The sequence below is a fragment of the Sinocyclocheilus grahami genome, unplaced genomic scaffold (assembly GCF_001515645.1).
Source record: "Sinocyclocheilus grahami isolate Dianchi unplaced genomic scaffold, SAMN03320097.WGS_v1.1 scaffold588.1, whole genome shotgun sequence".
In the NCBI taxonomy this organism is placed as follows: Eukaryota; Metazoa; Chordata; class Actinopteri; order Cypriniformes; family Cyprinidae; genus Sinocyclocheilus; species Sinocyclocheilus grahami.
In genome coordinates, this window is record NW_015505767.1 from 1,108,384 (window position 1) to 1,121,765 (window position 13,382).

The 13,382-nt window shown below is 35.6% G+C and overlaps 2 protein-coding genes across 2 annotated transcripts; both read right to left on the minus strand.

The window, feature by feature from the left end:
* Positions 1-5,521: 5,521 nt before the first annotated feature.
* nhp2 (NHP2 ribonucleoprotein homolog (yeast)) lies at positions 5,522-7,031 on the minus strand. The gene is made up of 4 exons (XM_016240392.1): positions 6,708-7,031; positions 6,473-6,542; positions 6,282-6,387; positions 5,522-6,176 (listed from the first exon to the last, which is right to left on the minus strand). The coding sequence occupies exons 1-4, from the start codon at positions 6,856-6,858 to the stop codon at positions 6,051-6,053; spliced, it is 453 nt and encodes a 150-aa protein (XP_016095878.1). The 5' UTR covers positions 6,859-7,031; the 3' UTR covers positions 5,522-6,050.
* A 994-nt stretch (positions 7,032-8,025) lies between these two features.
* On the minus strand, positions 8,026-13,061 carry LOC107557074 (grpE protein homolog 2, mitochondrial-like). Its single transcript, XM_016240391.1, has 4 exons — positions 12,922-13,061; positions 10,605-10,749; positions 9,361-9,442; positions 8,026-9,271 (listed from the first exon to the last, which is right to left on the minus strand). Exons 1-4 carry the CDS (start codon positions 12,996-12,998, stop codon positions 8,946-8,948), a joined length of 630 nt encoding a protein of 209 aa, XP_016095877.1. The 5' UTR covers positions 12,999-13,061; the 3' UTR covers positions 8,026-8,945.
* Between the last annotated feature and the right edge of the window lie 321 nt (positions 13,062-13,382).

Sequence of the window (13,382 nt, forward strand, 5' to 3'; positions counted from 1 at the left end):
AGTTTTCTATGCAAAAACTATGTCTTAGCAGTTGGACCTTCTGTTTTTTTCACAAGCCCCATATGACCAAAGTTTTTTTTTTACTTGAAAAGTCCCTGCGATATTTGATGTTAACTTAACTGAAATAAATAGAATAAATTCACTTTAGTATCGCAAAATTGTAACACTGTTCTTTTCGTTTTCTTTATTTTAATACTACTAAACATATAAAAATTCTATAGAAAATAAATGTCATTATATATCAAATTAAAACACACATATATGATTTTTTAAATAAATGTTAATATTTTACAGTACTATTTATATGAATTATATATACTTTTGTTACATAATATATAAATAAAACTCCATATAAAATTCTACATATTTAACATATATTAATAGAATTCATATTTAAAAATCTATATTTGAAATATATACATTTATAGATGCATGTAAAATGTACTTTCTATATTTAATTTATTATGTATGTTAAATAATATAATATAATACTGTATATTAAACATTTATACTAACTACATATACACAACCGTTCAAAAGTTTGGGCTTAGAAAGTTTTTATTTTTTGTATTTTTAATACTTTAGTTAATTTTCAACAAACTGATCAAAAGTCACAGTAGAGACATTGTTTCCACAAAAATATTAAGCAGCACAGCTGTTTTCAACATTGATAATAAGAAATGTTTCTACAGCAGTAAAATTAAGCTTTGCCATCACAGGATTAAATTACATTTTACAATATATTACAAAAGAAAATATTTCCTAATGTTACTGTTTTTACTTTATTTTTAACAAATAAACGCAGCCTTGATGAGTATAAGAGACTAATTTCGATAACATAAATACAAATCCTAACAATCCCAAACTTTTTGAAGGTAGTGTAAATATTTGAACATTTGAAAGGTAGTGTAAATTTAAATATTTAATACGTTTTAAATATGAAACATAATTGAAAATGCATTTTCTATCCCAAGACAGGAATATGTATGAAGTTTCTCCTCTAGAATATCTTAAACTTTCTCTTTCTGCGGTGCTGACAGGGGCTTTGCTCTTGTCTGTCACTCCTCGGTGGAAGGAGTCAGCGGAGGATTTACCTGCCTCACGCCCCAGGCTCAGAATTATTGCTCAACAGAATATGATGAAATCAGTAAATCTCCTGCTACACCTGCTTTATCACCAGCACCTGTCCGAAATAGAAACTGTCCCAGACTTTAGAGAGAGAAAAGATGGGCCACACAAGAACATGCGCAGAACTTGAGTTCCAGTAATGCTACAGTTGTACACACAGCAGTGAGTCCGACGTGTTGATTTATAAGAACGATACACGACATGAACCGGTTAGAGCTGGCAGGGTGAAGCAGGGTGAAGTGGGTGAGGGTTGAGGGGGTGTCACGGTGGCGCGTGCTTGTGTTCGAGAGGGGACGGCAGGCAGCAGGTGCATTGTTGACACCCTAAACACATGCAAGGGCAGTGCCAAGCCCTGGAAAAGACATCTCGGCTAAGATACTGAGAAAAGTAGATGAGCCAGGACCTGCATCCTCCTGCATTTCCATCTCAAACAGCCAACTTGGTACGTTAAACATGTAAACAGAGAAAAGATAGAAGAAAAAAGAAAAAGAAAATGTGTGGAGATTTGGGAGATAAAGGCAAACATGAAATGATAGACAAGGGTATGGAAGAAAGCCAACTGTACATTGGTTTTCTCCATTTTTCAGTTACTGCTCTCTCAAACGAGGCCTTAAATCCCAGTGCCTTTTTTCTGTGCTGTGTAATAGCTTGACATTAGAACAATTGTTAAATTAACTAAAAAATCTAGAAATAAACCCATAATCGTGTGAAGATATTTATGTATAACCATTGTACAAATTTTACCAATAGAGTGTTATTGTGTTGTGGGTAGTTGCAAGGCTGTCGCAATGGGTTGCTAAGATGTTCAGACTGGGTTTTAGCATATTACTATGTGGTTGCTAGGGTGTTTGGTTGGTTGCTATGTGGTTTAAGCTGGTCTTTCAACCTGTCTAGATGACAAGTGCCTAAAGTGCCTAAAATCCCTCTAAAACCATCTAATGAAGATCAATTCAAACTTTTAAACTGTTTTGTTTTAATATATGTGTGTGTGCTGTGTATATTTATTATATATATATATATATAAAGACACACACATACAGCATATATTTTGAAAATATTTACATGTATTTACGTGTATATATTCATATTCATATAAATTCTATCATTTATAAATATATTTAATATATAAACGTAACATATTTTTCTTAAGTATATACATGCATGTGTTTGTATTTATATATACATAATAAATAAACACAGTACACACACATATATTATGTAAACTAAATCTTTTACTTTGGATGCGATTAATTGCGATTAATCGTTTAACAGCACTAATTTTTTTTTTTATTATTGTTTTTATTTATTTCGTTTTTCTCCAGCTATGTGCTCCAAATCTAAAATCACAACGATGTTTTTTGTTTTTTAGTGTGTTCCACATCTAAAGTTTCAATGATATTCTGTATTTGTTTTGTTTTGTCTTGTTTTTCAGCTATGAGCTCCAAATCTGAAGTCTCAATGATCATCTACTTTTAAAAAAAAATGTATTGTCCACTGCATGAAAATGAAGATGTTACAGCTCATCTCTCCTCAGCAACTCGCATAATTTGAGGAATCATTTGCGCCTGTAACACAATGAGTTTTGCGCTGAAGTTTAATACTTATGTGTAAGGGTTTGTTCAAATAGCAATAGTGATGCTTACCCCTAACCCCTAATTAATGCAGGCAAACAATATCACACCTCTGTAACTAAAATAATTAATTACTTGAATTTATTTTTCCATTTCTTTGGTTTGTTTATCCTCCACTGACCTCACTTTTTAAGTGTGTACACTAAAACACGGCTGAACTTTAAAGCTTGTTTGGTAAACTCATGGCACTGGCTATGGCACCATCCCCCTGAACACAGGTGATTCACATCAGACCACGTCCCGCTGTTGGGAGTAAATAGGTGAACACGTGGCCTGGAATGTGGCTCACAGAAAGGACATTTGCTTGTCCTTGTCACACTTTTCTTCATGCACTAATGCAGTTTCTGTCCCACCAAGATCTTCATCCATTAAGAACAAATATGCAGTTCAATAGCCAATGCATGTGTTCGGTTACACATATTATGATAATGAACTCATCAATGAGTATCTGAGGCACCAAAACACCAAACATTTCTAAAACGCCAATCTGAATTCATCTGCATTTCCCACAACAACTGTGAAAGAAAAAAATCTGTATTGTTTATCGTTGCTGTAAGTACCTCCTCAGACCTGGTGGACCAGCTGTGCTCCTGGTACCTCAAAAGACAAGAAAAACATGTAGAATCCAAAACAATGATGAAATGTGAAGCGAAAGAAGCTGTATTATCCATGTCTTCCATGCTTGGTGTCTTTATATGTCTTTATCATGGTAGCAGTGGCAGTAGTCTGAAGTGTCAACCGTCCAGTGCTCAGGTTTTAGCAAACTGAAGGACTGAAACCCCTCTCTTGTGCTTTTATACATGATTTGGGAGTAATATGTGCCAAAAAACAACAAACATCATGGGAGTAAGAGCATTTCAGTATTAAATATTTAAGATGTCAACACAGACTAAACAAGCACCAGGAATCTGGGCCTAGTGAAACGAAAGAGACTCGCAGCGGAGTCTGTTTATCAGTTTCAACACCTAACACACTGTGTTGCTGCACTAAACAAAGAGGCCCTGCTCTATTTATGGTCATATTCTATTACAGTAATGAGCTTTAAGTAAATATGTGAGAATGATGAGGGATCTCTATCATGTCTTGATACAATATACTGCATTCATACAATGAACTTCAGTGTGGAGTGTGTAAAGGCTTGGGGGGATATGGAAGGACAGTTTCTGGAAGGACAATACTGCCACCATGTGGACTGTTGCCAAAACATTTTTTTAATGATATTTCATTATGCTGTGTCCTCGGTAAAGGACATCGGGACTCAATTTTTTTTTAATAAAAAGACATGAATGAACATGCACAGGCAAAAACAATAGATTTTTTTAAATCACCAATACATTTTTAGTTTTCAGGATTTTTTTTTTTTACCAAACTTTGTGTAAAGATGATTCTCAACTATGTTATAACAGAATGATTTGATATACCATTTTTCTTTCTGAAAAATGTGTGTAAAATGGCCATAAACGGGTTTTCTCATTATATACAATGTATCTATAAACTAAATCTAATTTGCATATTAATGTGTTTTTGGGGCAACATGTAATGGAAAAATAAGTGTAATAATGGGAGTAATATTTGACAAGATTTTCATAATAATATATAATATTTCATAGAATATTGAAACATAACTTCTTTCCCTATTCATTTTTTAGTCCCAGTGTCCTCATATGAGGACATGTGTGAAATCAACCTCCTGTTTCCTAACAGTCATAAACCCCATAACATTTTCCTGAGATGTTGATTTATGACACAGTTAAAAAATTGGACAGATTTAAATAATTACAAAATATGATATTTCCATAAGAGTGTCACTATCAGACATATCTGAAGACCAATGAGAGGGAGTGGTCATAAAAACATAAATACATAATAGATATAAGTTTTGAGAATTGTGAGTCAATGTTTACTAATCTCAAGTATTACGCACCAAGCACAGCCCGATTTGTTGCCAAATGTCATTAAATACGTCGCATCCTGCAAATCTTAGATGTCTGAAAAACAAGTACCTTGCCAACACCTTTTTGCTATTTTACAGAACAAATGATGAAATATGCATTAACGTCATGTCATCCAAGACAGGAGAAAAGGCATTAACGATACATATTGGTCTACCTGTTTATAATTTTTTTAACGCATCAACATTTCCATATGTTTTATTTTGCAAGATCTTTTTTAATATAAAATCTCTTAATATATACACTCCTCATATGAGGTCACAGGGTCTCAGGAGGTTAAGGGAAGATTATTCTACTTTTTGTAAAAGGAAAACAATGCCACTACAATACAAAATGGGTAAAATATGTATATAAAGGAAAACATAAATACATAATAGATATAAGTTTTGAGAATTGTGAGTCAATGTTTACTAATCTCAAGTATTACGCACCAAGCGCAGCCCGATTTGTTGCCAAATGTCATTAAATACGTCGCATCCTGCAAATCTTCGATGTCTGAAAAACAAGTACCTTGCCAACACCTTTTTGCTATTTTACAGAACAAATGATGAAATATGCATTAACGTCATGTCATCCAAGACAGGAGAAAAGGCATTAACGTTACATATTGGTCTACCTGTTTATAATTTTTTTAACGCATCAACATTTCCATATGTTTTATTTTGCAAGATCTTTTTTAATATAAAATCTCTTAATATATACATATTTTAGTGTGATATTAACATTGGCAAATCAAACGTGTTTTAAAATAACTCAAATTTATTCTCTCAGAATGCAAATGCATGGTAAGTTCAGAGCACTGCATTTTAAAATGAAACATCCAGATTTTATGAATTATAAGTGTTTTTGTATGACAACAACTTCAATAATAAAAACGGTTAAATCAAGACCAAAGAAACCAGATAATGCGAAACGGTAAAAAAAAAAATGAAAAGGTTTATTTTGACATCTCTTGGAGCCCTCTGGGGTCCACGGCCCCAAAGCAGTTATGAAAAACGAAAAGTAAACCAATCAATACATCAAACGTTTCAGAGATCAAGCGTGTCAAACATCGAGAAACACAACAGGCTGAACAACAGCTCGATCCACTGTCAGGTGACACGAACTAAAGCTTCGTTTAAGCAACATCACATTAACTGCTATCATACATTTGTGCTTCTTTCAACAAATGAAGAAGTCCACAAAGACGACGATCCAGAATTGGGTTCAGTCTCTACATGACACGACAGATGCACTGGTGAAGAGGAACACCATGCAAAGTCACTCACAGCCATTCTAATCGGATTTTATATATATTCAATCATTCTTTTAAAAACAAAAAGAAAACATTGAAGAGTCCTCAGATTGGTTTGGGCAGAGACGTGACTTCCTCCAGACACTCATCATAGGCTTCTTTATATTCGTCATGTGGTTTGATCATGATAACACAGGTGGGACGCTTCGATCCGGCTGATGAGCCCAAATCCTGCAGAAAGAGGAAAACAAACACGCGAGTATTGTAACTCTGTACTAGCTTTGATTTAGAAATGCAATTATAATATCACATACTGTACAGTTCTGATGAACTTACAACTTTAGAGGGCACATAAGCATAGGGCATGTTTCTGTCTTCACACATGATTGGAACGTGGCAATACACTTCGATGGGAAGAGTGTCTCCAGCAAACACCACAATACTACAAGATGACAGAAAGAGTGTTCAAATACCATAACCGTGAACTGCCCGAGCAGTGACACCCGAGGAGAACAACCTCGCCTTACCCCCTCTCGCCTTTGTTGAGAAACTTCTGTACCTCTTTCACTCCTCGGCGGATCTGTTTGATTTTAGCCGCTATGGAAAATAATGAGGAACATTTACAATAACTGACTGCAACCACGTGGCTGTCTGTCTCTTTAACAATAAAACTATATACAGCCATATTTAATACATTTGATTCCGATTCAAATGTGCTATAGCTTACGGTTATAGAAAGAAGTTCTTGAAACACATTTGTACCTTTTTTGACGCACTTGTAGAGCTTTTTGCTTAGTTTACGCGATGCCAGCGGGTTTGCGATTGGGTTTACATTAGCTATCAATTCTTGATATGATTTCTCTGTTCCCCCAGTCTCCTCTTCGCCAGTTTTCTCCTTCTTTACCTTTGTCATGTTTCGCTAAATACAATTTGTGAAACACACTTAGAAGTTTAACTTGAGGGAGATCTTGTGCTGCTGGAGAACACACGTGCTGCAAATCGGACCGTAATTCCGGTGTTCTTCTTCTTCTTTGAGGTTTAACGGCGGCTTGCATCCAAGAGCGTTGCATTACCGCCACCTTCTGGATTATGCGCCTTCTTCGTCTTCTTCTTCTTCGTTTTATGGCGGGTGGCATCCAACGTTAAGGTGCATTACCGCCACCTACTATACTGGAGTGTGGGCCGGAGTGACTAACAGAACTTTATGTATATATATATATATATATATATATATATATATAAAAACACACAAAAAAAATCCCATTGTTAATAATAAAATAACAATTATACTTGATATTCTATTTATTAACCCAGTTTCCCTCAAGAATACAATTAAAGAATTATAATTTGCTGTTTGACCGAGTAATTGCTTTGCATCTAGTATCTCCTGTGGTGTCCTTCTGAATATTTCTTTCTGTAATATGTTTTTGGCAGTGACATAGAACATGTTCTAGAGATTCCTCCTCCGAGTCCTGACAATACTCACAGACCTGTGGGATGTTTTCCAAAGAGATGCAATGTCTTATTTAGTCTTGTGTGACCCAGTCTTAACCTTGATATTATATTTTCCTCCTCGGTACTCCGCCCTGTCATCCTCATCCTCCCCACTTCTTTCTGGATTGTATAAAGATGTCTGCCTGTTGGATTATTCTCCTGCAATGTTTATTTGCTCCAGCTTGTTTTCCACAATCATATTTTCCTCATCAAACCCGTTCAACTTAAGAAATTACAAATATTTTTCCTGCTTGGTCTAATCACCCCACTTTGCAGTATATCTTTAATACCTGTCCCTACCAACCCATCTCTTCTTAATTCTTCCATCACATTTCTCCTCTGATCTTCATAACTTCTGCAACTTAGAAATCATAGGACATGTTCTTTTATGTCTGACAATATTCACAAAAACCAGTAGGATGCTTCCCTATAATGTGTAATGTACCATTTGTATTCCCGGTGTTTTTCACCTACACTGCAGTAATGTTACTGAGATACATTTGTAGACACTGACCACTACAGCACACGATGATCAACTGATGAGATTTTATTCCGTCAAAACATCTGCCTCGCACACATACACTCAAAACTAACTGTCTGCAACATTTACAAAGAATACTTCTGTAAAAACCTTAGTTTAAAAGAAAATAACTTACAGTTTTTCTTCTCAACTACAAAAAAAACGTTAAGGCAAACTATTTCAAACAAATAAATACATATATTTTTATGTTCATTTTATCTCCCAAATAACATTTCGTTCAATTCCACTTTGGATACATATATATCTCATGTGCATTTCTCCACTCTAAAAGAGAAAACTTTTAGCATTGGTTTTGGGTACTAACACTTACGTGACACATTTCACAACAGCCAGACTTTCTGATAACGTTACAATAATATTCTATGTGTTAACATTAGTTTCATGTTAATATGATGCATTATGAACTAATACTATGTAGAACGAATGGTATATTCTTAAACTAAAATTAAGATCAATGAATGCTGTAAACATGGCAGTTCATTGTTAACTAGTGTTAAGCATATAGAATCATATTGTAAAGTGTTACTTTCTTATAAAAGTCATTACTGTTTTGCCATTGAGCTCCAAAACTACTAATCACTTGCAGAAACCACCATGACAAGGGTGTAAAGTGCATTTTCCAGGTCAATTTAACACTACAATTCTTATTACACTACAAATGTAGTGTCTTGAACACACACAAGACAAGAATGAATCTTTCCAAACATTAAATGGGCATTGGACATTCTGTAAATCGGGTTTTCAAAACAAACAAACGAACAAAAAAAAAAACCTGATTAATCTGTGTAGATTACAAGGTAGAAAAACAAAAAAGTAACATTTATAAATACATATAAATAACCATTACTTCAAAGAGTAAGTCAAATGTGTAGTTGTCCAGAGATGTAAGAACATTGGTATCGTACATACTAAGAGTGTAAAAAAAAAAAAAAACATAAGCAGGAGAGGACTGAGCTAAGGCCCTGTCACTGCTCCTGCGTCCTCACAGCTATAGCCACAAGCGCATGGCGAATGGTACGTCCATGCAGTATGTAACCGTCTTGCTTCACCACAGCTATGGTGCCGGGCTCCACTCCCTCTGCTGGAGTATGACAGACTATTTCATGCTGATATGGGTCGTAGGCAGATCCCACAGGGCTCATCTTCTCCAGTCCATGCTTAGTGAAGATGACCTGCAGCCGCCCCCGTATGTGTGCCAGGTATTGTGTCAGCTGCTGTACTCCATCTCTCTCCTCAACCTTCTCCAACAGGTCTGCCACCTCCACAATGTCACGGCAGAAACTCTGAATCCCTATAGGAGGAGCGTAACGTTCAATGTAATGCTGCTATAATAATGCAATGTGAACAGCTATAATGTGCAGCTAAATTAAAGCAAGTTACCAAATAGCTTGGCGTCCTTAACAAATTTCTGTGTTCTTCTTCTGACATTGTCTGAGTCAGCTAGGGCTCGTTTGTATCTCTCCTGTGAAAAGCACAAAGTTTGAGTAATAATTGCCAAAAGCAAAAAATAACCAAATTACAAATATAACATTGACCATTATAATATTATACGATTGAATTATAACAATTAAGTAAAACTGTGTGATTGCAATGTATGTGTACAATGCTTATTTGAATTTCACTAAATCCACTGACATCACTGTCAGGCAATAAGTCACTGATATTTACCAATGAAAATAACCCTAAAACGACCAAATACTGACCAGATCGATATAGCAGGTGATAAGTATCCTTTATTAATGTTGCATTTACTCCAGAACACCATATACACAAAACCCAGACCCTGGACCATATACACGAAACACAGACCCTGGACCACAAAACCAGTCATAAGGGTCCATTTTTTGAAATTGAGATTTATGCATGATAATAAAATTCATGAAATTATTTATGCGGAATAAATCAGCTTTCCATTGATGTATGGTTTGTTAGGATAGGACAATATCTGGCCGAGATACAACAATTACAAAATCTGGAATCTGAGGGAGCAAAAAAATCTAAATACTGAGAAAATCGCCTTTAAACTTGTCCAAATGAAGCTCTTAGCAATGCATGTTATTAATCAGAAATTAAGTTTTGATATATTTACGGTAGGAGGTTTACAAAATATCTTCACGGAAGATGATCTTTACTTAATATCCTAATGATTTTTGGCATTAAAGAAAAATCGATCATTTTGACCCATACAATGTATTTTTGGCTATTGCTAAAAATATACCCAAGCGACTGGTTTTGTGGTCCAGGGTCACATATATTTAAACTCTATTTAAATGTTTTCAGTCATGAATGTTTAGTTTCTTAAAAAGCTACAATAGCTTACAAATACCCCTTTTCCACCAGAACTGTTCACATTTGGAAGCCAGAGTCTGTTCTTGGCTTGAGGAACGAACAATGACGCAACGCTGGTATGTGTTGTTTACCTGACTACAACCAGTCAAAAAAACAAATACTGCACATCCCGGTATTTGTATAGGCAGTTCAGCACTTCTGTTTTGCTGTTTGCAGTACGGTGAGTGATTTTAGAATATCAGCAGCTCGCATAAACTGCTGGTACTCTTATCTGTCCTATTACATTGGAACTGAAACCCTTAATTCATTTGCTCTCTCACACATTTTGAACTTACAGTGAGGTCGTGAACCTGCTCTTCCAGTTTCCTAGCTCTGATCTCTAAGGTCCTGACATGTGTCACAGAGTGACTGTGGTCGTCATCTCCATCATCACCAGCACTACGATGTTCTGCTGCAGTGCTCAAGAGGCCTACGACGGACCTGGAGGAAACAAAAAAAGAAAACAGTTGTCAAATGCACAGCGTGATCACCACTTCAAAATGTGCATTTTATTTTTTATTAGACAGCTTCTAAAGCCTGTATATGGATATACGAGACAAAAATGCCTCTTTTACACTACAGTTACAATAATCTACAAGTAATTCACATTCAATACTCCAGTTCAATAATTAGCGTCTTGAAGTAAAAAAAGACAACAAAAAAAACAAATCCATCATCAAGGCGTTTTACCTTTCTTCTGGCCAAAATACAAGTCTATAATAAATGCTTCCTCCAGTGAATGCTTCCTCCATCGCCTGTTTTTGCATGTAAACAGTGCTTATTCTGTGCATATTTCACTCCTGATTCAGATGAGGTGACATCGGAGGAAGCAATATTATGGATATTTGACTGATTTTCTTGACTGGTTTTGAGTTTAAAATGTCTTAATGATGGTGTTTTTTTGTTTTTTTAAACGCAGCTTTTTGCTTCACAACACACTGATGAACTGGAGTAATGTGGATTACTTGTGGATTATTGTTATGTATTTATCAGCTGTTTGGACTCTCATTCTGACGGCACCCATTCACTGCAGAGGATCCATTGGGCAGTACGTGATCAATTTAAATGCTAAAATGAATGCTAAATTTCTCCAAATCTGTTCTGATGAAGAAACAAACTCATATCTTGGATGGCCTGAAGGTAAGCACATTTAATTTTTTTTATTAACTATTTAAAGGATTGTGGTATTTAGCTTTGTGCTGAACATAACGCTGCAATGCTCATGTAACACATTTCTTTATAACATTTTCTGCATAAAAAGATCTGATTGGCAAATTAATGTTACATGAAACAAACACAAACAAGAAAAAAAAAATCGAATTTGATCCCAAAATATTTTTTTTATATTTTCAAAGCTTTAGCCCTCCACATTTACTGTTGACTGGCAGGATTCAATGAAGATTAAAGCCAAAAGGGCACTTGGATCTTCTTTTTTTCCCTTTCTAAAACACTACAGTACTTGTAATGCCAAAGCAAAATATCGGCATGTAATAATTTGCTCTCCCGTTTTAGTTTATCATAACCTATTTTCAAAGCTTTAGCCCTCCACATTTACTGTTGACTGGCAGGATTCAATGAAGATAACAGCCGCTCAAGCCAAAAGGGCACTTGGATCTTCTTTTTTTCCCTTTCTAAAACACTACAGTACTTGTAATGCCAAAGCAAAATATCGGCATGTAATAATTTGCTCTCCCGTTTTAGTTTATCATAACCACGACTTAACTAAAACATGAGAATGAATTAGCCCAACATGGCCACAGTTTACCTAAAAAAAAGCTATCAAATTAATAAGTCATGGGATTCATTCATTTGTGGCCATGATATTTTGCCATGTAAAATAGATATTAAATAGATAAAAACTATAATTTGATAAATAGTACAAAACGATTTGGGTTACCCCACTATACCCTAAACAAGAAATCTTTCATTTTTACCGATTTTCAATGTGGGTTAAATGTGACCCAAAATGATCACAGATGGCTGCAGTTTCTTAGGACAATAGGAGGGTCAATTTGCCCCGTTTACACTGGTATGGGCCACGAACAAAGAGAATCCACAGGAATGCAATAAAAGCCATTCATCATCACGAATCAACATGTAAGGTATAGTTGTGAAAGTATAGGAGCCGTAGGATTGATGATTACACAACGGTAAGTAAAGTTTTGAAAACACTAAACAAACCCAAATGTAAGAAAATCCATCAGAGGGCTTGCCGATGCACTTACTACGATATCTGATATCTTAATACAGGTCATAAGAGTATTGTTACATTGAATAGCCCGTAACTAAGAAAGGACGAAACGTTAAAGCAAGACACAGATGTGATATTAAAGGTGACAGATGTCATTGATGGAGCAATCTTGCTAAACAACTTTAAAACACAATATAAAGTACCAAACGACCCACGGTCGACGGGTTCGTCGTTTCTTAACGAATTTGGGTTGTATTTATTGGTTAAACTGGGGTTCGAGTCCCGCTACACCAGTTAGCAGAGACGCCTAACGTTACCTCACACTTTAAACGGTTAAAATTGCGATAATGTTAACAAACCCCTGTTTTTTCTCGTATTATTAGCACATCTGTCTAAATATTACTCTATAAATCAAGCTTTACCTGTTGACTGCACTTGGTGTTAACCTGCACAAATCGATGTGAAATCTTCTCGTTACGGACAGACACCGCACGGCCATTTCCTCAGTGGAGCGTGTGGGCGGTCAGCGCGCGTGACATGCTCGACGAGTCACTGTTTAGAATCAGTGAGTCGATTCACTCAAACAACTCTGAATCTCGCGTTCCTGGTTTTGAAAAGAACTGAAATCTTGCATCTACGGCAACTTATCTTTTATTATAAAACCATCCATTCTGACTGGTGTTTTTGTTCTTCTGTATTGTATTTGACTGATTTAATATTTTACTAAACACGATAATCTGCTTCAGGGGGTTGTAAACCTTTTGTGCCCCAGGCAAGGACCACCCAGCCTGCTCAAAGACCCCCTAATATAAAATGGTAATTTTATCTGTAGCACTGTATACAATAATTAACAGACCCCCAGTTGACTACCCTGGATCTGCTT